The sequence below is a fragment of the Muscardinus avellanarius genome (assembly GCF_963383645.1).
Source record: "Muscardinus avellanarius genome assembly, chromosome: X".
NCBI lineage: Eukaryota > Metazoa > Chordata > Mammalia > Rodentia > Gliridae > Muscardinus > Muscardinus avellanarius.
The window spans coordinates 47417783-47443590 of record NC_137792.1 but is presented as its reverse complement, the minus strand read 5'-3'; the positions used below and the strand labels follow the sequence as shown (position 1 = coordinate 47443590).

At 46.6% G+C, this 25808-nt stretch overlaps 1 protein-coding gene across 1 annotated transcript; it reads left to right on the top strand.

The window, feature by feature from the left end:
- Positions 1 to 3730: 3730 nt before the first annotated feature.
- Positions 3731 to 4390, top strand: MAGEH1 (MAGE family member H1; the record flags this gene model as incomplete). Its single annotated transcript, XM_080718526.1, has 1 exon — positions 3731 to 4390. The coding sequence occupies one exon, from the start codon at positions 3731 to 3733 to the stop codon at positions 4388 to 4390; it is 660 nt and encodes a 219-aa protein (XP_080574652.1).
- Between the last annotated feature and the right edge of the window lie 21418 nt (positions 4391 to 25808).

The window sequence follows — 25808 nt, the reverse complement described above, 5'->3', positions numbered from 1 at the left end:
TAAACCACAAAAGTAGTCCACCACTTTTGTTTCATGGTGACAGATATGTGCATGCTATAGAATTACTTAGAAGCCCCAATTTCCTAGAAAGTGTAATATAAGTCAGTATCCACATTCCAAAACAATTCAGAAGAATCATCCCTGGAACTGTAACTATGAGAAGTGTTTAAATGAGGGTCAGCACATGAGGTCAGATTCACCTGTTGAAGTAATCCATAGCCAATATGAGGGTGAATATTGTTCCAAACGAAGGGCTAGTGCAAGAGTGCTGTATGTTCTGGGGAGGTTCTTGCTAGTATCAGAATGGGACTGAGAGGTAACTGAAAGGTGATTAGTTAGTATACCACAACAAGACTAGCCACTACCTGTTACCACTTGTAACTTAGGTATGGAGCTGTCTGTTCAGGTGAGAGCAATAACTACTGGAAACTTGAGCAAAGAAAGAGTCAAAACAATGCCTGGGACAGGTCAGTTAGTGGGTGACACCACTGGAACAAAAGTGCATTAACAAGCAAGAATTACTGCCAATATGAACAGCCTACTCCATGTCCCGTCCAGGTCCCTCCCCATATTTTCACTGAAAATATTATAACAATAAAAAATTAACCTCAAGTGTAATTGTAGCTCTCATTTATTGAGTGTGCCCCATGAGTGAGACATACATATGTCTTGTGTGCTCGTTTTCTCTTGGTGATATAATGAATTGCCACAAAATACTTTTGTGGCTTAACATAACCAAATTTATCATTTCAGGTTTTAGATATTGGAACTCCAAAATATGTCCACAGGGCTATGCTCCTTCTGAACATTGCAGGAGATAATACATTTCTTTGTCTTAGTAGCCTCTTTTTGCACTTTCAAAGCCAGCAGTATAATGTCTCATATCCTTTCTGACTTCTACTTCATTCCTCAAATATTTCATGGAATCTAACTCCACTGCCTTCCTCTTCTAAGGATTCTATAGTTAATGTTGCATATCCCATATAATCCAGGATAGTATCCCCACCTCAAAATCCTTATATATATTTGCATAGTTCCTTTTGCTACATAAGGTCACACACTGATAGTTTCCAGAGATAGGGATATGGACATCTTTGATGGATGGAGGGCTACCACAACTACAATGAGCGTTTAATCTTCATGACATCACTGATATATATCCATTCACAGATGAAGACATTTAGGCTTAGAAAAGTTAAGCAATATTCTGGACTTGACATAGCTTGAAAAGTGCAGCAAAGTAAAGCATGAAAATCCTGGGAAGGTGAATGAATAACTGTGCCTTGCTCTTCCCCACATCTTTCCCTTCTCTCATTCCTTCCATTCTACTCCTATCTAAGAGGAGCACATACACTCTCTTCCATGTTTAGCCTTCTTGTGCCACCCAGAATGCACTGAATTGGAACAGTTGTGAGGTAGGATGGCTGAAGCTAAAGCTTGGGAAGCTGAAGACCTGAACTTAAATACTGATACTCATCAGCACTACTATGATTTTGGGCAAACTAGCTAAGCCATCTCTAGTTTTATTGGTCAACAAAGGTTGTTGGAAAGATTCCCGACTTGAGGTATGTTAGGCACATAGTATGGTAGCCTAGCATATCAACATTAGTTTTCCTCTTCTTTTGTACTCCTAAAGCCCTCACATATCAGTTGCCTTTCTTCCATCGTGTGCTACTTACGGAAAACAGGTAAGTGATCCCCAATGTGTGTGCCCTTGGACTTCCAGAGAGACTTACAAAGCAGGCAGACAGATCAGCCTCTTCTGTTCCTACAGAAAAATATCAAAGGACAGGGATATCAGGTAAACTCATCCAGATCAAAGGGCTTGTAAGTGACCCAGGCTGGGCCAGAACTCTTGTTCCCAGGTCTGACTTCAGTGTCAATTTCTCTACAGGAGGCATTCCCTTTTCACATAGGTGCAGGGGTCTGTGCTTCGCTCAGTGTAACTCAGGAGAAAATGCTGCTTTCTCTCTCTCTCTCTCTCTCTCTCACACACACACACACACACACACACACACACACACACACACACACTGCCCTTTCCCAGAATTCACTCACAAGATGCAGCCATATCCTATTTCACAAACCCCACCAAAGGCTGGGAGATGTCAAAGGCTATGGGCTAGGCAGGCCCCTCCCCCACACTGGCACTCCAAACTGAGGCCTCTGTCAAGCAGGCATTTTAGCCCTTTCAGCCAAACAAGAGAAAACCATTCACTTGCCTTTTAAGAGTTTGGTGAAGAACATGTGTAAAACCTTCACCATCATGTACCCCTTCAGCATGCACTTATTAAATGCCACGCTCTCACACACTGATCCAAACACTTCCAGAGGCAAAAATCGGTGCTTGCTACATGATAAGGCATTTCCATTTTCTCTCTCCTGTACTCTATGCAACCCGAGGAAGCCTTGTCTTCACCTCCACTTTACAGGCGGGAAAACAGGCTCAGACAGGTGAAATGACTTGAGCAAGCTGATACCTGGCATGGCGTTTAACAGTGCAGACCGCTAGCTATGGGGCATCCCCCAAGGGAGTGAAAATGGACGCATTACCCTTTGGGCGGATCAAGATAAGCTGCGGGGACAAAGATGCCTGTGTGCGGGCAGATGGAATCTAGATAGCTGAGACAAGAGGGAGGGCCAGGCTGGCAGGGGAAGCAAGGAGTGGATAAAGCTGAGAGTTGCTCTGAAAGAAGCCAAATCAATGGCGTGGGCCAGCCTAGAAACCTGGGAGCCTGCAGCCTGCACTCCATCACCTCCTCCCCCTTCCCCATTTCCATCCAGCCACTCTCCTAAGCCTTTCAGTGGTCACCCTTAAAATGCCTTTGTCTCCATCCCCATGGCAACAGCCTGCAGGCTCACTTTCCTCCCTCTTGCTTGGATTCTAATTGCTTCCTCTGCGGTGGGCCAGGAGGTGGCCTGTGCCTGCTTGAGCCCAGCACGCAGGCATGCAGGTCTGATCCTGCCTCTGCTCTGCAGAATAACCCCGCCAGGAGATAGGGCTGGGCGCTGCTTGCGCTTTGCTGCCTTTGCATCCAGTCTCCTTCATCACCCTGCACTCCGGCCATAATAGTACTCTCCACGTCCTAGATGGGCCCACGAAGTAATTAGATACACATAAATGACTTCTGAAACCCGGGGAGGGGATGAATGCTCTGTGTATGCCAAAACAGGAATGTAGTCAGTTGCTTTCTTTCAAGAATACACCCCCATCCCTCCCTCCTTCCCCGCCCCACCTTCGGGGGCTTAGGTGAGGTGCGAGCCAATCTCGGAATGTCAGTAGATGACTGAAGAGCACAGAACCGCTAAGCTTTCTTTTCTCCTGTGCAGACCCCAAACCCCACCAATCCCTAGCCGTCATTTCTACACTTGGCCCACCCCTGATGGACCAGGCTTCTTTTCCTATCTGTTAGCGGAAGTCCCTGTGGAGGACCGGCCCACTTCCTCTTTGGTGTTTGGCGTGTGCGTGGCAGGAGAGGTGGAGCCAATTCGCCTGAGCTTTCTCGCGCGCTTGCAGCTGTAGCAAGTGCCGGCAGCGACCGCTCCTGCCAGTCAGCTTGCGTGGGAACAAGCTTTGTGGCTGAAAACGTCGGGTTTGTTGCCACAAAGACTCTATTGACTTTAGTGGCTTCCGAGGTGGCCCCTTCTTAAGGTAGAAATATTTGCTTTCTACGGAGGCTACAGGCATCCATCCAGGACCGCCTTAAGGTTTGAGCGCCTAGCAAGAGACATGCCTCGGGGAAAGAAGAGTCGGCGCCGCCGTAATGCTAGGGCCGCAGAAGAAAACCGCAACAATCGCAAGATCCAGGCCTCAGAGGCTTCTGAGACCCCGATGGCTGCCTTGGTGGTCCCTAGCACCCCCGAAGACGACCTGAGCGGCCCGGAGGAAGACCCAAGCACTCCAGAAGAGGCCTCCACCACCCCTGAAGAAGCCTCTAGCACAGCGCTAGCGCAAAAGCCATCAGTAACCCGGAGCAATTTTCAGGGCACTAAGAAAAGTCTCCTGATGTCTATATTAGCCCTCATCTTCATCATGGGCAATAGCGCCAAGGAGGCCCTGGTCTGGAAAGTGCTGGGGAAGTTAGGAATGCAACCGGGGCGGCAGCACAGCATCTTTGGAGATCCAAAGAAGGTCGTTACAGAAGAGTTTGTGCGCAGAGGGTACCTGATTTACAAGCCAGTGCCCCGCAGCAGTCCAGTGGAGTATGAGTTCTTCTGGGGCCCTCGAGCACACGTGGAGTCCAGCAAGCTGAAAGTCATGCATTTTGTGGCACGGGTTCGTAATCGATGCTCCAAGGACTGGCCGTGTAATTATGATTGGGATTCGGACGATGATGCAGAGGTTGAGGCTATCCTTAATTCAGGTGCTAGGGGTTACTCCACCCCCTAGGAAAATCTGAAGGCAGCCCCTTGGGATTAAAGTCCAAGGTACCCAAGGAGTAGCGGGCCTGGGTCCTGGGTTGAAAATGATGTGAACGGGGCGAGGGGGGCGCTGTATTTGGTATTTGTGACCAGTGCTAATTGTTTAACTGCAAAATAGAGCATTTGCTTTGAATATTGTAAGCTTGTATTCATTTTATAATACTGTTTATTAAGGATTACAATATGTTTAAGTATATAATCAAAGTTTTTTCTGCCACTGAGATTTAGAATCACAGTTTTGCTAACATTATGAAGTCGTTCCATCATTTTCTGTGATGTGGTACAGAATTTGTATCATTGATGTAGGATAGTCTATGAAAGTTTGAAATGACCAGTAAGATGTGGTCGCCAGTAAGGGGGGTGAGGGAATTGTTCCTATCTGACTGTTCTGAAATCTTTTGTGTCTGCTGTCTTGTAAAGAAAACTGGCATTTTTTCCATGATTTTGCTTAGTTATTGCAGTATATAGAGAAAATAAAAGCATAATGACTAGAAAAATTTGTTCATTTATTGACCACCTGTTATGTGAAGAGCAAGTAAAGGTTCTGGGTATACTCTATCACACACTCCCGGTTTCCAAAAACTGTTCCGGATTGTGTAGTAAATAAAACTATGTAAACTGGCAGTTCCATAAGTGCTATAATAACATGGATTGCCCAAAAAATGGAGAAAAGTTTATGTGATCAGTTGTCTGTTGGGAGGTGGAATAGGGTAGAGGGCATCCTAGGATGTTTGAAAATTCAAAAGATACCAAAAAATCAGGGAGATAATGGAAAGAACCATTAGTGTACTATGAAATTACTTTGCATTGAGTATTCTATTGGGTACTTCATGCAGCTTGTGAGAGGGGACACTGGCAAAGAGAAAGGGTTATCACAGAGTGCTATGGAAATAGAAAACACAAATTTTTAGAGGAGGAGAGCAGGGCAACAGAGTAGATATAGGGTGACCATGGGTACTACAGAAAGAAATGAAGAACTGTCTGAAACATCTCTTTGAGAAGAAACTCTGAGTTCTGAAAATAATGTTGGAAACGGGGAGGGAGTAAATACAGAATGCAGCATGGACATTTGATGAAAAAATTAATGAACCATGAAAGTTCTATCAAAGGGAAAGCATAGAACCAGAAATGAGGCAGGGGAAGAGGTGAGCAGGCCCAGAGCTTCAAAGGGTGGTAGTTATGGCTGACTTTAATGATAAAATATTAATAATGATAATGGGGAGAAAAAATGAGAACTTCTTGGATATTGAAAGAGCCAGACAGAAGACTCAATCTGTGGTATCTCTGAAAAGTAATTTCTCTCAGGAACTACAGTTGTTATATTACACACACTGCTTAGAAGTGTTTGTGTGTAACTGGGTGTGGTGGTGCGCACTGGTAATCCCAGTATTTAGGAGACTGGCACAGGAGGATCACAAGATCTAGTCCAGCCTAAGCAACTTTGGTGAGACTCTAAGCAACATTGGGAGAACCTGTTTCAAAATAATAAAAGGGGTAGGAGGCCCGATAATTCAATCCCCAGTACACAAAATTGTGTTTATGTGTTTGTATATGTGTGTTCAGGGTCAAGTTAGCATTAGCATTTTCAATTCAACCAGTGTAATAAAATAAATTGGTTCCCTGGAACTGTGGAACATAGGTGTATTAAGGTAGGTGGGATAAGAGGTCGGCCACCACCAAGAGATTTTGAACTCTCATCCCATGAGAACAAGGAGCTCAATAATCTTAGGGGGTTCAACAAAGAGTGTCACAATTCCTTGACCTCAGCCTGTAGCAGAAATAGAAATGTGGGAATCACCTATCCAATCTCAACATTTCTATTCAGAGAAGACCATAAGAAACACAAATTCCCAGATCCTACAGGCATTCACCAACAGGAAAAACAATGTGGGAACTGAGCTAAGCACCCTTATAGAGACGGAAAGGACACCTCTCCTAGCCTTGTGAGACTCTTAAGTAGCAATTGTTACACACAGTGGAACAAACCTGTTAGCTTCCCCTTCTTAACCTCCAGTCACATGCTGCTTAAAGCAGGGTCAGCCTGCAAAAGATTTTCTGCAAAGGCCCAGGGACCCACACTGATCAGCCTGCAGACCAGGGAAATCCAAATAAAAGCAGCAGCTCTGAACTTTCACCAGCTCCAAATACATTCAGCGAGTGAGAAAAGTGAAAGAGGCTTCAGTAGTTGAGGCAGCATGAGGAAAACTGCGCATAGAAACTCAAAAGGCATCTTGCTTGCTCGGGAAGAACCAAATGGATCCGTCTGCCTCCAGATGTAGACAGAGCTGAGAGTCCCAGGTAGAGGTCCCTAGGTGACTGGCCTACCCCGAGCCACAGAAGTGGCAAGTGACAGGCGCCATGTCCATTCCCCGCGACTGCTGAGTGCTTCCCTCCAGGACACCCTGCTATCTGTGTGTGTCTGCCAATGCACCCACTAGGCCTCTGTCTCCAAAGGAGAGATGCAAAGTTTGGAGCTCAGCCTGGACTCCTTTGGGGGAGGAGGCCCACTTTCATTTACCCCCCTTAGTTTTACAAGAGGCCTCACAGAAGTCACTGGGCCCCAGCTAAGTCAGCTAGGAAGGGGGAGAGCCCTCAGGGCAAAGATTTTTTGAACACCTCTTCTGTGCCAGAGGCATACACGTATTATCCTGGCAGAAGAGGTAGGTTAGGGCCCATTTTATAGCAGGGGCCAGCTAGCTCTGGGGAAGATATTATGTCCTGGAAAACCTGCCTGAATCTGTGCATTCTCTGGCTCTGGTGGGAATCCGCATGCAGATGCCGACTATGGTTATTAGTAAGTGTGGGCCCCAAAGATTCAAGCAGTCAGATGATCAGTAGTCCCCATCATACAGAGAGAAAGACTGGGAGAGAATACTTGCAGCTGCATTGTAAAAGAGATGACTGCTGGGATCCTGAAGGCCTCAGGGAGGAATCCTCAGGCTCCAAAGCAGGGAGGGGGGAGTGGGGTTGTGAGGGGTTTGTGGTGGAAAGAACAAAGGGTTGGATGACCAGCCCCAGCCCCAGCCCCAGAGGCAGTCCTCAAAGGCCTAGGCCTGTTATGTCCCTGTGGCCTGAAGGTTCTGGCTTCCTGGCTCAGAGCATTAGTACTGCTAAGAGTTAAACTTCTTTGGATTAGGTAACCGCTGAAGGAGGAGGGCGGGATTTCCGGTTGGCTGTGAGTTGATTGACAGGGTTGAGGGAGGGGCAGGCTAAGGGGCTGGTGGAAGGTGGGCAGCCAAAGAGAATCTTTGGTGTAACACTGAAGTACGTTCTTTGAGCTCTGGGGCTGTCTGCAGATGGAACTCCAAGCTGTGAGTGTTTTGTTCTGTAAATATGAAGCCTCAGCTGGCCCCAGCCCAGCAGAGTTTCCACAAAATGAGTGGGAGAGCTGCAGATTTAGTTGCAAGGATGACTGTGAAGCTGGATGCAGTTGCTGGGTACTAAAATACTCCTGCTGTTTAGGATGCTGAGTGAGAGAGAAGCCTGACCCCTGCGTAGCTACCTAGAGTAGCAGCTGAAATTGACTAAAGCCTGAATTATGCCAGACACTTGCATGGCTGTTTTCATGCCCCATCTCTGACACTGGCAACAGACCTTCCTGGAAGGTGCACAAGTGGGTCAGTTTTGCAAGCCAGGCTTGGTGGCACACGCTTGTATTCCCAGCCTTTGCTGCTGAGACAGGAGGATCGTGGTTCAAAGACAGCCTCAGCTATTAGTGAGGCCCTTTGCAACTCAGTGAGACCCCGTTTCAAAATAAACACTAAAAATAGGGCTCCGCGTTTATTTAAAAGGTAGAGACACATGGGTTCCATTCCCAGGACAAACAAAAAGAAGATGGAGGAGTGGGGGAGGAGGGGGAGGAGAAGGGGGGGAGGAGGGGGAAAAGAAGAAGAGGAGGATCAGTTTTGAAATGCAATACTGACACATAAATTTATTTAATTATTGATTACTTACTTGAAATATGTTTAATAAATATTGATAGCACGCCGTAACTTGACAGAGGAGAAAATTCAGGTGTCTCAAGCAAGTGGCTGGGTTTACCTGGATGGTGGACAGCAGCCTCACACATGAGCCCAGGGCTGGCCAAATCTGAAGCCTGCCCTGCTATGTTGCAGGGAAAGACGCCATCAGCTGGACACCTGGGGCCGCACCAAGGCTTGGGAAGGGCATGTGTACTCAGACTCCACCAAACCCTGTGTCTCAGGGAGAAGAATCATGGAGGGGGAAGGCCAGGGCCTGTGGAGCAACAAGGTTAATGTGTCCTTTGTTTTAAGGTTTTGGGGATTAAACCCAGGGGAGTTAGTTCTGGCTCTGAGCTATACTCTCAACCCTACTTTATTTTTTGAAACAGGGCCTCAGTATGTTGCTGAATGTTTTATTTTACAGGGTCAATGTCAGTTGCTAAACCTCTCGTAGTTGCTGAGGCTGGCCAGACAACTGTGATCCTCTTGTCTCAGCCTCCCAAGTACTGGGGTTATGGTCATACCCCACCACGTCCAGCTGCGACCATGTACTTTGTGAATTAGCTGTCAGGGTCCCATTATTCTGACTTGTGTGGCCACACTGGCAGGGAGCCAAGGGGAGTTAGACACATGGAATGAATACTTCCTCCCAAGTCATGGGGGTCTTCCCCATCACAAGGTGGTCCTCAGAAAATCCCCAGAGTGCACACATCATCAATCCTGACATGTTTGGTTACAGCTACTGCCACCGCAGAAGAACCAAGTCGCAGATCCGGAATATACAACGTGCTTCCTGGCAGGCCTCACCCCTTGGGCAGAGCAAGAGAGTAAGATGCCAACGGGAAGCGGGGCACAGCTGACCATGAGGAAAAAGACACTTGCGCTGGTGTCCTATTTGGGATGAGTTTTGTGGCCTGGTCTTCAGCAGCCAGGTGCAGAACACACCTCGGCCATGGGGAAAGGGGAATCTGGGGGCTGCTTGGGTAATGTTTGCAACCTGGGAGGTGGGCAGTGGTCAGGATGGCCCCGGGCCTTCCTGGGGCCTGGAGGTAGAATGCCACCTGTCTGAGGGAAATGATCTCAAAGTGGCGGTGATGGAGATGCACAAGGGAGATTACTGGGAAGATGTCTTAAGACCTGCGCACAGGTGACTCCAGGGCTCAGGCAACTGGAAGGGGCTCCAAACATCCCAGAGTCAAAAGAAATCCCTCACAAAGTCTGCCTGAGGACACTACAACGAAAGATGGTCTCTGCTCAGCCAAGAAGACATAGAAGAAGAACTCTGGAGCAACCTGGGCTTAGACATGAGGTTTGGGGAGAATGTGGACTGTATGTTTGCGTTCCTTGGCCTGCAGCAGGTATAACGCTGACGCAGGGAGGTGTGGCAGGGAAGGAGGAGCCCAGCCACAGCAAATGACCATCAGGCTGAGTCCTTGATGCTGTCCAGGGCCAGGTGACCACTGACCCCTTGTACAAGCTATCTCAACATGCACAAGCGGTACAAGTGGCAGAGATTGCTCCCGGCACTCCATTGAGGAGGCCCTTGAGTCTTACTCTGCCTGTCAGCTGTCAAAAATGATGTGGCTATGCCACTTCCCCTGCCGTGATTCCCTACCAACTCCTCCAGCCATTGATTGGGCACATAAGGTTCACGATGAGGTTCAGGTCAACCTGTGATACATAGGTGGATAAAAACACAAGGTACCGAGCCTCATGAGTGATATTTATGACAGAAAGGAAACAATCTCGTATGTGAACCCTTTAAAATAAGGGATCCTTTCAGGCATGGTGATGCATGCCTTTAATTCCTGCACTTGGGAGGCTGAGACAGAAGGATTGCAGGTTCGAGGCCAGCCTCAGAAACTGAGAGAGACCCTGTTTCAAATTAAAAATAAAAAGGGCTGAGGAGTTAGCGTGAAAGGAGACTGACCCTGGGATAAAAGGCAGTACCCAAAATGTAGGGAGCAGGTGTGGTACTGGTGGTAACTTAACACAACTCAGGAAGGTGACACAGACACTTGAAATGCTGGGACCAAAGGAAATATCTTTTTTTCTTCTTTCTTTCTTTCTTTCTTTCTTTTTTTTTTTTTTTGCAGTACTGAGGATGGAACCCAGAGGCATTCTACCACGAAGCTACACACCTAGCCTATTTTTTATTCTTTATGTTGAAACAGGGTCTCACTGAGTTACAAAGGACCTAAGTAACTGAGGCTGTCTGCAAACTTCAATTCTGCTTTCTCAGCCTTCCAAATGTTGGGATTACACGCATTCAGTGCTTAAGAAGGCAGAGCAGGATTCATGGGCGGGTGACACTAGAGGAAAGGAAAGAAGGCGATCACTTTTACCTTTCTGATGTGTGAATGTATGGTCCAGGCAGAAAGACTAGCTAGGACAAAGGCTCGAGCCCAGAGAGACTCCATCACATTTGAGGAAGGGCAGAGAGGCCAGCATGCCAGGCATGAGGTGAGCTAAAAGGGAAAGAACCAGAAATATGGTCTCAGAAAAGCCCAGCAGCCCACTTTATATAGGGCCTAGGAATTCATGTTAAGGATTTGGCCCTGGCTTGCAGTGAAAGGGGAAGGGGAGCAGATCCTGGGTGAGGGCGGGGTTGAGCAGAGGATTCATAGGAGCCCAAAATCCTCCGGAAAGGATTCCTTTGGCTACTAGCTGCCTTGAGGTTAGAGGGAACACAGGCGAGGGAGGGGGGGCACTGAGACCAGGTGGGAAGCTACCCTTGGAAGCCAGGCTAGAGACAACTGAGATTTGGACCATTCTGGGAACACTGGATGTGAAGTGATCCGACCTGCTCAGGTCCTGGCTAAAGTTTCATGCTGACCCTGCAGCTCCTACTGGCTTAAGCGTGGCATTAAAGGAAGGAGCAAGGCTGAAGCTTTCTTCAGATGCTTTTCTTGAGTAACTGAGATCACAGTTGCTTTCACGTGAAATGGGAGTGCCGCTGTTGGAACAGGTTTCAGAGGTGAGGAAGAACCAGAACTTAGGTACTGCAAATGCTGAGCTTAGGTGTGTGTTTGACATCCATGTCAACGGAGTCAACAGATGCATACAGAAGTCAGGAATTCAGATAGATGGATGACAGGAGCCTTTGTGAGCTCTGCTTCTGTTGTGGTTGGTCCTAGAGAACCACAGAAGATCATGAGCAGAGCCATGCACAGGAAAGGAATAGGCTGAGGACATGGAGGAATGATCGCCAGGGACACAGGGAAGAAGACAGAGGGTGGCCTGAAAACCGTGTGAAGAAGAGGGCACCACGAAAGATACCTTGAACACCACTCTGCTCAAAACACTGATGTCACGTTTAAGAAGGCATAGCCAGGTGTGGTGGCACGCACATGTAATCCTAGTTCTTGGGCGGTGAGGCCCTCTGCAACTTATTGAGACCCTGTTTCAAAATAAAGAATTCAAACACAGGGCTGGGGTTGTAGTTTGGAGGGGAAAATGCCCCAGGGTTCCATCCCCAGTACTTCAAACATTAAAAAAAGAGGAGGCGTGAGGACTGGGGTTGCACTGACAGCGTAGATGTCCCTGGTGACATCAGTGCAGAGCACTTTCACTGAAGTTTTGGGTGATAAAGCATCCACAGAAGACAGGCAAAAAGAGAGGCAGGAGAGGAATGAAAGAGCTTATCTGAGGATTAAAAGGCGCTCCACAGCCACAGGCAGCAAAGAAACTGGGGGCTTGAGGGGGAGCAAGAGGGAGTCAGGAGAATGGTTACACAGGAGGATGAAATGCCACAGTGCTCAAGGTAGCATAGAGAGGAGTGAACCCGATCGCAGAGGTAGGACAGACACGGTGCTTAGAGCAGGACCTCGGGCCGGGTGTAGCAGTAACACAGGGTCCTCATGTAAAGGTGGGGGCCGGAGAATGCACAGGATTCACACATTAGGGTTTGTGGGTTGGGCAAGCTATGTGGTGGGCATGCTGGCCTCCTGAACACTGCTACTTGAGGTCGGACACCTGCCTATTTTGTGGAGCACTTGGTCTGTTTTGCATCTGTATGTGCAAGTGAAGTGTGCCAGGCACACCTCATGGCACCTTGCTCACCTGCAACCCCTCAAAGAATCTATTCTGGGGATATCACCATCTCCACGGTGCATGTAAGAGAGCTGCTGCACAAGGAAATTGGATGGAGCGCCCAAGGCCACTTACAGAGCAACGGGAGGAGAGAGGCTTTGAGTCCAAACAGCCTGCCTCTCAAGGTCCTTGGCAACGACAGGCTCGGGGCTCCTGGAAATCCAAGTGTAGGATTCCTCTTACAGCCCCATACAGTGCTAAGAACCCCGCCCTCTGAATCACAGCTGCTTTCAGTAACCCCACGACTGCCAAGGTCGCCAGCTGGACATTGTCCGGGTTTACCACATGGCTCTGCGAGTTGAGTACAGGAGCTCGGTTCTGAGTCTGAGGAGAAGCACCTTCCCGTAATGCTGACATGCCCGCATCAGACCGCTCCTCTGAGGGCTGACTTGGCTCCAAGTGGAACATACAACCCACAACCACAGGACTGTCCTTCCACCAAATCTTGGCCACAGGCTCACTACCACAAAGTCGGCTGACTGAAGCAGTCGGCCCCCTAAATCGCTTTCGATATTGATAATGCTGATTAAACCTAGGGCCATTATGAGTTAGACTGCACTGCAGGTGTGTGCACACTTCCTTACACACACACAGATTTCTGCTGCTTCTCCTTAAGGTTCCGCATGTATTTGCATGCCTGTGTGTCTACTGTGTGTCCTCTTTAAGCTGTCTTCTTCCCCCACCTTACCAATTATTTCAAAAGTGATCTCATCTGACATAAGCCCAAGGAATACGTTTCATAGCGAGGTGGAGGTTAGGCTCAGGCTAAACTAGGAACCAGGTATGGATTCCTAGGGCTGGGTCTCAGGGTACAGAATAGCCATGTTGCTGAACCGAGCCAGGAAAATAAGGCCAGACTCCAGAAAAGAAAGAAGAACAGGCATTGTGGCCCCCACACAGTCAAAGTTCCAGATTGGGAAGGGACACAGTGTTACAGAAGGGCTTTGCAAAGCACGCAATCACCAGTGACGCACTGCAATAGCCCCGTCCCCGACACAGTACCAGGCACGGCTTTGCGGAACTGCCTTCTTTCAGGTGGACACTGAGTGTCTTTGAAACCCTTTTCCCCTTAAACTATGCTGTAGTTTGCACAGTGGAACATGTATGTCTCCCTCTTTCAGCAATGAGTCCCTCCAAGGTGCTCTGTGGTTCTTGGGATGAGACTTCAGTAGAGGCCACCAATTCAGGTGGGAGGCACCCCTGGCCACACGATTCTGGGAGCTGGAGGGCAGCCACCAGGATTTGAGTGATGGACATTTCCCAAGGGCCGACAAGTAGAGTGGTTTATTGAATGGGTAGTGTGGAGCATGGTCAAAGTTATCTAGCTATGGCACCCACGTTTCCACCTCCACAATGATGGGCGATGCCTCCGCTCCCACAGGCATGTTGTGAAATGACGCCACTGATCTCCTCGGCCGGGGCTTCGTAAGCTATCTGTGGTGAAGAGTGAAACTTTCTTTTTCCACATCAATCACTCACAGATCACATTTGTATAATGACAGGAAAGTCAGTGACTGGAAAGTGGGTAGCGTGCAAAGAGGTACATGGTACAAGTCCTGATATTGTTTACCATCCACAGGACTCTCCTTGAATGATGCAGGTCTTTGCAAATGTACTCTCCCACAGTCTGCACATATTGCAGATACTTACAAGACATCTGCAGAGCGAGAAGAGTCTACAGACAGAAGCTGGATAGCTCCTGCCCTGGCAGGGCACCTGGCCATCATAGGTATTCAGCAGTTGCTGGGCTTGAAGGGAGTTGCTACAAAATATGCACCTCATCAGAACTGAGTGTCAATAACAAGACACTGCAACTCGAGGGAAGAAGAAATAACAAAAGTCCCAGTTCCCGAGGGCAAGAGGGTTGAACTCCAGGCTGGGTCTTCGAGGTGGAATTCATTATGTAGCTTTTTGTTTTTCCTGATGGTAGGAAAACACCTTGACCATTAGATAAATTTCTGCAAGCCCTTAGAAAACAAAAGGTCAGAAAACATTAATCCAAGCTTTGCAAACCTTGTTCCTGCAAGCTCCCGGTACACAGGCAGAAAGATGGTAACAGTAAAAGCCAGAATCATGACAACACACTCACATCTTTGTAAAGGTTGGTACCAGTTTCTTGTACACACACAAAACACACACGTGTTCACCCACACGACTGCCTTGACAGAGAGCCTACACAATTATCATTGCTGACCTCATTAGCTCTCTAAGCAGAGTACCCGCAATCAAGTCTGGGAGTACCCAAAGGTTATTGCAGATCATGAATACAAGCTAACTATGAGTTAAGTCCCCAGCAAGCAATCAAGGAGACACCGAGGAGCCTCGCTTTAGCCTCCAAATAAGATGATGGGACGAGCCTTGTGACACTGACATGACCTGCTCAAGTGGCCAGGAAGACGGCGTCGAGCGGAGCTTTATTCCATGTGGAGATGGATGAAATACCTCTGCCCCACCACTTACCCAAGGGTGGATGCTGGAGCAGTTCTGCCAAACCCATGATGCCCCTCTGTAGAAGGCATGCCCTGGCCTCCTTCCCTGAAATCCACATATTCTGCAAACAAATTTTCCACCTCCAGCATACATCACAGGCAGTTGAGCCGAGTTTTGCATGCATTAGTCAACATGTCACAGCCACACTGGGCACTGTGTCAAATTAGCCACATTTGAAAATGTAGAGAAACAAACTTCAGGGATGTTTCTAACACTAGAAGATGGAGAACAGATGCAAACTCAGAAACCCTGGGAATTTTATAAAAGGATATGCCCAGCATGGTGGCACACGCCTGTAATCCCCAGGCTTGGCAGGCTGAGACAGGAGGATCATACAGGTTCAAAGCCAGCCTCAGCTGCTTAGTGAGGCTCTCAGCAACTTAGTGAGACTCTGATTCCAAATAAAATACCAAAGGATATGCATCTATCTATTCATGGTCTCTCAAACACATACACACACACACACACACACACACACACACACATACACACTTACACACACACACACTTACATCCACCCCTGAAGAAGAAGTTTGATTCACTAAAAACTAATCACATGTTTGAGAAAGGTTAAAGATATATGTCTAAGATGCTGGCTTTACTACCTCAAGGGCCTAGAATACATTGATGTGACTCAAAGGATCTGACAGGCATGCTGTCTCTCCAGTCTCTTGCTGGGTCCCTGTCGTTCTTGTTCATTTCTCTCTCTCTCTCTCTCTCTCTCTCTCTCTCTCTCTCTCTCTCTCTCTCTCTCTCTCTCTCCTCTCTCCCTCCCTCCCTCCCTTCCTCCCTCCCTCTCTCTCTCCTGTTTATCTCTCTGGGAAAGGGCAACAAGGTCCAGGTGTACCCCAGCATTCCCTGTGAGTGTGCAGAGTCTGAAGAAGTCCCATGAGCCCTGGGCTCAGATGAAGCCAGGCCCTCCACCCAGCCTGGGCAGCTCCACGGGCCTGAGGCGTGAACCCTGCAGCTGACCCGTCCCTGCTCCCTGCTTCCTCTCCCTGCCTGAGGCCTCACTCCCTCCTGACATGACCCTCTTGGAATGTAGCTGCAGAGAGAAGGCAGATATATCTGTTGTTCTCTTGAAACAAGAGTGTCAGAAATCACAGCTCAGAACGAAGCCAAGGTGCACTTACACAGAGGATGAAGGAAACCAAGGTTTGTACCAGGACGGTGACGGGACATCGGCATGGGAGATAGCAGCAGCAGCCACCTATCGGGGCAACGAGAGGAGCTAGGAGGGCAGGAGACATTGTGGTTCTACCCTGCCCCCTCGGGCTACCACCGCTGCAGAAACTTCCCCTGGATTTCCCAGAAGTCTCCCAGCACCCCTCCTTCCCTCCAGCTTTGTAAAGGGGAGTGCTTTAGAGGCTCGGTCCATGTTCCACGTGAGCACTGATATGAAGCTAGGAAACTGTAATTAACCAAGACATAGACAGAATAGTTGTGAAGATCCCCACATCAGATGGTCATCCAAGGACTCAAAATAGGTCTGTGTTGAGACAGCTCATGGGGCCAGTGGTGGAGGAATGGCCTCTCCCTCCTATCACTGTGTGGCAGATGCCCCCAACGCCTTTTGCCCTCTCTGCATAGACTCCCAAAGGGGCAGAATACAGAGGTCCAGAGGCTGGGCGTACGACTGCTCAGGTCAGCTCTGTGGATCAAGCAGCAGGAAGGCCAGGCTGCCCTGTATTCTCCAGCCAGGCTCCGAAGCAAGACGTTTGTGCCTCTCCAGCCTTTGCAAGAGAGTGTGGATCAGTGAGGAGGACATGTGAGAGTTAGACCAGGAAGTGGATTGGGTAAAATGCCTCCCAATGGTGGGTGTGAAGAACACCGTCATCCTGGGTGTGCCAGGAGATTGGACTGAGCAATTGGAGAGGCCTAGCTAGACGCCTAGGCTAGGGTTGCCCTCAAAGGGTCGCCACAGTTCATTCACATTCAGCACCATGCTCCCATGTGCATGTTGAAGATTGTCACAGGAGTGCAATTGGCACCAAAGGGGAGAAGGGAAAGCAATCGGTGGAATGGTGGGGGCAATAGGACAGCCAAAACCCTGGGCCACAGCAGCCCTCCCCTCCTACAGCACCTGCGATGTCTTGCCCTCGCTTACTCAAGGAGAAGCTCCAGGAAGCACTGCTCCTGGCTTTCACACAACACGGGCTGTGGCCATCTCAGGGGTTCCTGCATCGTTCTCCTAAGACAGACCAACAAGTTTGACTGGCTGCTGTGAGAGCCCCCTCTGCCGCAAATCTGGCCGCAAAGCTGGCCGCAAAGCTGCCCAACTACGGTGGGATACTGTGGATAAGGATAGAAATTGTCTGTTTTTTCCCAGTCCCCTGCAAAAGGCCAAGCAGAACTCTGCCCAAGGAGATTAAACCTACTGGGTCACACATAGCGCTGCTTGGGAAGGGAGGACATGGCAAATCCATCCAGGGACTGATGGAGTTCATTGGCATCCATCCATCCCTTAGGGTACAACTCCTCTGGCCAAGGAAACACGGCCACTGCACTCAGGCAAGTGTTTCATGGTATCTCCGAAAGATGCTTTCTTTCTGTAGCCACGAACATGCACACGTGGGCATGCTCACACGTGCACACGTGTTCACATTGCACACACTGGCTTATGATCATCCATTTTCTAAGGCCTCAGGGCATAAGTCGACAGAACCATTTACACCTCTCAGGGGAAGCATGAGTTCTCCAGTCCTCAGGCACGCTCTCCCCACGATTGCTTGGCTGTGTGATATCCAATGAAGCGTTTCATGTCTTGAGCCCAAGTGTCCTCAACTGTAAAATAGATACCACAATACAGCACCTAGTCAGCAACAGGGATAGGAAGATGACATGAGGTACGGGTGTGAAACTGCAGACATAGGGACACTAATTGCTCCACATAATAGCAGCTAGGAAAGCAGTACAGAGCTGGTCACATGGAAACCAAGATGGCAAGAAAGGCTGTGTGTCCTGCCGCTTTCTCTGCAAGATACAGCAGACTCTGTGGCTAAAGGGTCAGTCCCCAAGTATACCTTCTCACTGTCCTTTTACTTGGACACGGGCTCTATGGGATCACGATTTCCGTTTTGTACCCTTGGATCACTGATGTATCCAAATCCCTCGCGCAGAACTCTTTAGGTCAGCCTTCTTCTCATGGTCATGACCCAGAATAACGGATGGCCACAAATTAGGGGAAGAAAGATTAATTTACTCACAGTTTGGAAGTTTCAGCCCATGTCAGGCTGGGTCACATTGTGGAGCTCGAGCATGCCAGCTGGAAACAGAGAGCGGGAAACTCATGGACATACGTTGTCCCCAAGGCCACACAGGCCATGACCTAACCCCTCCAGCCACACCACAGCTACCTACCTGAGGACCCAATAAATCCATCCACAGATGTATCTGTTGATGCGATTAGAGGATTCAATTAGTTCCCTTCTGCACATTCTTTCGCATTGTCAGGATGTGAGCTCTTCCAGGGGCCATGTCCTATCAAAACCTTGTGCATATTAAACAGTCACTAAATATGAATGGGGTTTTCAATCATCTTGGTGTAAGGGTGTCAAATCTGAGCACCGCACATACTCAACAGCAAAGTGAGGTTCTTGCACAAAGATATCAGCAAATGGCAAAATACTCCCTTTCTCTTCTTGAAGTGACAGATGCAGAAGTGTTCTTCAAGCCAGGCAACGCGGAACATGCCTGTAAGCCCACTACTTGGGAGGTTGACACAATAAGGTCACAGGGTTGTGGACAGCCTCAGCAACTTAGCCAGGCCCTGTTTAAAAGATAAGCAACACTTCCATACAGCTGTGGGTATCACTCAGATTTCGAATTCCCTTGGGGTCAAGCCCCAGTATCATACACAGAAGAAAAATATGTTTTAACAAAAGCTCAGGAAGGTGTGCTTCAGTGGATTCTGAGACTAAAGCCAAAGTCTCCAGCAACACTGCCCTTCATGCTAACATTGTGGCGCTAGGCTTCTCTGAGGGAGGCCCAAGACTCTCCCCCTGATCAAGGGTCAATGTATTGAATGTCGAAGGAAAGCAAAGGAAGTGAACCTTATACTTTGGATGTTTATTTTATCATTCAACATCACCTTTCTCAAAACCATAAGCAAGAGAGATAACAATTTTCCCCCTTTTACAGAGAAGAAAACCGTTCCTTAGAGAGTTTTAATAGCTTGGTCATGGCCACATACGGTCCGTATTCATTTGCAGGACCAAGATTCAAATGTGTGGTTCCCCAAAAGATGTCCCTATCTCTTCAACGGGCAACAAGATTGTGTTCCCTTATCTGTGTGCTAAGGCAAAATTCCAGTGTGGACACTGCCGGGTTTTAGGTGAAGTTTCAAACTAGCAGAGGGATAGAGACAGCAAAAATCAAAAAGGATTCACATGAACACACGTTCTCTGCTCATAGAAGCTCAGAATCGAATGAAGTGCAAGCTATTGTGCAAATACAAGAAACTGATTTGTTTTCCACAGTGAGTGACCTTGCTTCTTGAGTACACGCCACAAACAGTTTGGACGCCTGCTTCTGGCTCTTTTTCTCCACATCACAGGAATCAGCCAGAGGCACAAACCAATGGGAAGAAGATTCATTATCGGTGCTTCTTGCTGAAGCAGGAGGCACAGCACTGGCCCTGGAGAATGTCACACTGGTTCCCTGGGCAAAGGAGAAACCTGGTTGTTGTGCATATGCTCAGGGCTGGCAGCAAGGGGTGCTGAGGCTTGAGGCATGTGTTTTGGCTTGAGGGACATCTCAAAAGATGGGTTGTCTTTTTTACTTTTTGTGATGCCGCTTTAGCTTCCGAGCGAGGTAGGGCCAGTGTGTCAGCCTGGAGCCTAGCTAGGTCTTCAGATGTATCGACATCTCTGCTCTGTGATGAAGAGGAGTTCTGTAATGGTTAAGAGGGCGGCAACGTACGTGGGGAGGGAAGTTCATCCCAAATCATGGCAATTAACAGGTCAAGGGCCCTGGGGATTTGCTGCTCAGGCGACTCCCCAACAGTCGCATCCTTTACGTTGCTTGTTAATTTCTAATACCCAGCATTCTGGCCCCAAAGATGCTGCTCCTGGTCTTAGCAGCTGATGAGCTCACATACTGTGATAAAGCCACCAAGCTGTGAGGTGGGCGCTCACCCTTTGTCCCCATGGTGGTCCCAGGCTCAGTTATATTTCATGACTAAATATTCTTCAGTCCCATCAAAAGTGTTTGCGACTTATTTCTTTGCATCCTCGCCAGTGTTTATTATATTACATTTGTATTCGTGATGACAGCCACTTGAACTGGAGTTACAGGGCATCCCAGTGTACTTTTGATTTGCATTTCCCTGATTGCTAAGGAGTCGGCATGTTTTTTCATATATTTGATGGGCATTTTGTTTCTCCTTTTGTGCAGTGAATGTTCAGTTTAGTTGTCTACTTTTCTACTGGGCTACTTGTTTTCTTTTCTTCTTTTAGTGTTGAGGGTTTTTTGAGTCGTTTACATATTCCAGAAGTTAGTCCACCATCAGAGGAATGGCTGGTGAAACGTTCTCCCACCAGCGTTCCTCCCTCCGCCTTTCAAGTACACTAGAATACAACACTCCAAATTAAGAATTTTGTTTTGAGTCTTTTCTATGTAAAATAGCAAGCTGCCGCTTTCAAGTTAAGTTTCTATGAAAAGTTAAATATTCCAGATTTAAATTTCATTGTATAATTAAAGTGTGTTAAAGCATAGCTTAAGATAAAAAAAAAAAAGGCCAGCCGTGGTGGCACATGCTTGTAATCCCATTACTTGGAAGTCTGAGTCAGGAAGATCACAGGTTCAAAGCTGGCCTCAGCAATTTAGTGAGGCTCTCAGTAACCTAGCTATACCCTGTTTCCAAATAAAATAAAAATTAAATAGCAAATAAGAAAAAAATGTAAGAAATATAAAATCAAACTGAAGGCACTCAATTCAGACCCTTTTGATTTCATGTCATCCCATTTCTTATTTTCCATTTTTATTTCTAGATCTTTAGTGGTACTTTACTCAGCCATACAGAGGAAAACAATTGCACTGGGCGTGGTGGTGCATGCCTCTAATTCCAGCACTTGGGAGGCTGAGACAAAAAGGATCGCATTTTCCAGTCCAGCCTCAATGAGGCCCTCAGCAACTTTGCCAGACTGTGTTTCAAAATAAAAAAACATATAATGGGGATGAGGGTGTAGCTTAGATGGTGAACACCCTTGTCTTCAATCTCTGGTACCACATACCCACAAAAAGAAGAACAAAATTAACAATTTTCAGGAAAATGGATGGAAATATAGAATATTATGCAGAGTGAGATGAATCAGCCAGTCTTAGAAAGCCAAACATCGTGTTTTCTCTCTTATGTGGAGATACAGTGAAACAGGATACAGAAGAGACTTGAGATACATGAGGAGAGAGACCAGTAAAATGATGGATGGGGCTTGGGGAGGAAGGTGGAGAAGGGTAAAGGAAAGGTCTGAGGAAGGAAATTGTTCAAATAATGTTATTCCACCCATGAAGTGTCACCACCAATTTCACTCACGTGCACAGCTAGGGAGACGTGGGGAACAGGGTGGGATGCAGACAGAAACACGCCAAGTGTTGTGTGCACGTATGTTTTTATCATTTTGAGTCCCACAATGAGGCATAATTACAATGGTCCCATAAAAGTATTTTGTTTTCCACGCTTGGGAGGTGGAGACAGGAGGATCGCGCAGGTTTGAAACCGGCCTCGCTGGCTTAGGAGACCCTGTTTCCAAATATATATATTATATATATTATATATATATATAGTCTGGGAGTGTAGCCCGGATGTAGAAGGGTTCCATCCCCAGTTCCACCACCAAAAAAGAAAAAGGTATTTTGTTTTAAGTTTATTCAGGCCCTTCCAGTTTGCCAAGTAAATGGTAGGCAACTGTGGTATCAGCTCAAAGTTCTTTTTCTCCACAAAGTGATGTCTAGCCATTAGATGAAGAGGTGCAACTTCTCTGACACCAGGGAGGAATTTCAGGGGGTGATGAGCCTGAGTGCTGGTCTCTGGGTGCTGTTGATGCAGCTCTGTGACTTCAGTACTACTTGCTTACTGATGGTGGACTATTCTTGTTGTTATTGTTGGGCACTGGGGGTTGAATCCAGGGGCATTCTACCTCTGAGCTATACCCCAGCCCTTTAAATTTTTATTTTGAAACAGAGTCTCACTTAGTTGCTAAGGGCCTTGCTAAATGGCTGAAGCTGGCCTCTACACTGGGATCTTCCTATCTCATCCTCCCAAATACTGAGGTCACAGTTGTGAGCCACCGCACCTGGCCTAGAATGTTCTCTTTTTTAAATTATGGATCCAGCTGGACGTGGTGGCGCACGCTTATAATCCCAGCATTTGGCAGACTGAGACCCGAGGATGGCGGTTCGAGGACAGTCTCAGCTACTTAGTGAAGCCCTCTGCAAATTAGTGAGATCCAGTTTCAAAGCACAACGATTAAAAAAATAAGGCTGGGGGTGCAGCTCAAAGGTAGAATGCCCCTGGTTTCTATCCTCAGTACAACACACACACACAAAAAAAATTTAAATTATGGATCCCTCCCTAGTTTCCATTGCAACTCAAAGATGTATCCAGAATGTGGGCCAGGGAAGACCGACAGTTGCTATAAGCAATGATCTCCTCATTTTTTTATCAGACACTGTACTGGGATGAACGGGTTACCTCCCCCCACAACACACACACAGCACAGTTTCTTGTATACTTAGATCTCAACACAAGACTCCTTTTTGGATATAGGATCTTCACAGATGTAATCAGTTCACATGAGGCCATATTAGATTTGGGTGAACCCTAAATCCAGCATGACTGATGTCTTCAGTACAGGAGGAGAGAGCACAGAGACGGGCGCACAGGGAGGAAGGAGTACACCACGTGAAGACGGAAACAGGGATTGGAGCGAAGCATCCTCGGGCCAAGGTACTCCAAAAAGTGCCACAAGGACCAGAGGCTCCGAGAGACAGGCGGTCGCTCCCCTGCCAGCATCAGAGGCAGCGCCGTCCTGCCAGCACCTGGCTTCCTGACTCCAGACCCCTGGAAGAGGAGCAGAGGATACCTCTATTGCTTTCAGCCATTTCCTACATTTGTGAGAATTTCTTACCACTACATGCATCAACCAGTAAGAACACATTTGGAACATATGACTCCTGTATATTTTCATATATTCATGCACAAACTATATAGTGGTAGCACTGTATTAATATGTGATTTTCTTAGTAAGAAGCACACCAAAATTGCATTATTTTGGAAGGATGTGAAACAAATAAGTATCCCTAGGGTTTCTAGAGTTGTCCTCCTGTGTATCGGTGGCTCTTTATGCCTTCCCCTGTGTGTAAGCACAACCTGCTTTGTAGACAAATGAGCTCCAAGGTCCCTTCACCCCAGTTAGGGTGATCTGGGTTGTGCTCAGATCGGCAGCAAACAGGCAGCTGCCTTCTCAACCCTGCCACTAGGCTAGTGAGATAGTCTTCATTTCTTCTGAAGCAAGTGGGAGCTATGGAAGGTTCAAGAGGGCAAACAGGGGTCCCATGCTCCAAATACAATCTCTGTAAAGTAGTAAACAAGATTTATTTATAAATACATTGTATATTTATTTTAGATTGCACAATTCTTTAATCTTCCAGCAGTTCTAATAGGCCCAGTGTTTATGGTTCATGCACCCTTTGTAATTGGCTTTCCCATTCATCTAAGACTCCCCTTAATAGGATTTTTTAGTCAACTACTACAAGGTCATTCATGTCTACATTATTCCTTTTTGTTCCATTTCCTTTCCCTTCCCTTCCCCTGCCCTCCTTCCCTGTCTTACCTTAATATTTTTATAGAGAAGTAATCGTTTTGTCTTAATTACTTCATGAAACTCTTGAGACTTAATCCCCCCTACATCATGTCACCCTTCTTCTTGAGTGTATATACCCTATTTATCATCATGGGACAATTATGGCTGATTCAGGGCCAAAGATTTATTGCAAAGGAATAGCAAATGTTATTAAGTATTAGTTCAAAATTTTATCCCCACCATACAACTTTGTGGAAATTAGCCAATTTTGAAAACAGAAGATGGTTAAGACCATTCTCCTCCACCCCTGTCCTCTGTCATCTATACCCTTACTACATAGATTAAAAAGTCAATATGGAATTTCTCCTTTTTGTTATATAGAAAAAGGGGAAAGGTAGTAATGTCCAGAGGTGACAGTGATTTTTAATGCCCTAGGTCACAATTTTTATTCTCTCATACTGAGGATTGAACCCAGTGTCATTCTATCTCCAAGCTACACCTATCCCCCTTTTATGAAACAGGGTCTTACTAGGTTGCTGAGGCTGATCTCAACCCTATGTTTCCATTTATTAGCCTCTCATGTGCTAGGATTATAGGCACATGCCACCACATCTGAACCTAGGTGACAAATTTTCTGCTATTCCATGTAAAACCTAGTAAAGTCTAAATAGTGTGGGTCAAAGGGGGCCCTATTTATGCTAAAATTGTAGGTCAGAGTTATGCAGCCCTTTTGCTCCCAGAGGTAGAAAAATAGATTATCCATCTATAAATCTTTACCCTTGGGTATGGACCAGTAACTTTTCCAAGGGAGTCTGACACTATTTACCATTGTCCTGGTATACTAATTATCAAGAGGGCAAGTAGCAAACACAAAGTTGCTAACACAGATGTGAGTGTTTTCGAGTGAAATATTGTTTGGGAGAGATGACTCCTATTTCCTAAGAAGGAAATATAGAATATTTACCAATTATATAGTGACAATAGAAGCCAAAGCACATGGCATCATTAAGGATCTTTGTTTCTATGAACACAACTGTTAAAAAGATTTACACATGAAACGTATCAAAGTAATTTTTTTGGTGGTACTGGGGTTCTTGGAAACCCTTATACTTCCAGGCTATACTTCCAGACCTATTTTTATACTTTTTTATTTGGAAACAGGGTCTCTTAAGCCAGCACAGCTGGCTTTGAACCTGCATGATCCTCCTGTCTCTGCCTTCCAAGCACAGGGATTATAAGCATATGCCACCATGCCCGGTGTTCAAAGTAAATTTTAAAACAGAAAAAAGAAAAAAATAATAATCCCAAAGATACCCAGGCTGAAACTTCTTGTTCAAGGATCAGGAAAACTATGACTCCCATTTTCTCCCACCTAGACTTTAATTCAAGATTCTTTTGTTTCTCCATTATTTGTAAGAGGAAATATTTTCTTTATCAAATAAATATATTTGCTTCAGGCTCTAAATGACATTGTAAGCACATGATATATGTGAACATTTTCAGATTCCATAAAAATCTTTATGATACATTTGGGGTATGGAAAGATGACTGCAGATCATGTTGGATAACAGTTGGTCAGTTTCTTAGTTATAATATAGCAGTATAGTTTTATTAAAAAGGCCCTTATTGGGCTGGGAATATTGTGGTACACTTGTAATCTCAATACTTGGGAGGCTGAAAAAGTAGGATCTCAGGTTCAAGGCCAGTCTCAGAAAGTTAGTGAGATTCTTTTTAAAAATAAATTAAAAAGGGCTAGTGGTGTAGCTAAGAGGCAGAAAAACACTGAGTTCAATCCTCATTACCAAAAAAAGAAAAGAGAGGGAAAGAAAAAATAAATAAAAAGATCCTTATCTCTTTCAGCATATTCCTGGAGGAATTTAATTCATGTATATACTTGGCTTTTCAGTACTCCTGAGGGGAAAAGTATGATGGGGTAGATAAAACAAGAGCTGAAGGAAGTTAATGATTGTTGAAGTTGATGACTCTTGAACTTAATGGGTACATGGAGTGAGTGAACTGTACTATAATTTCCGCTTTTATG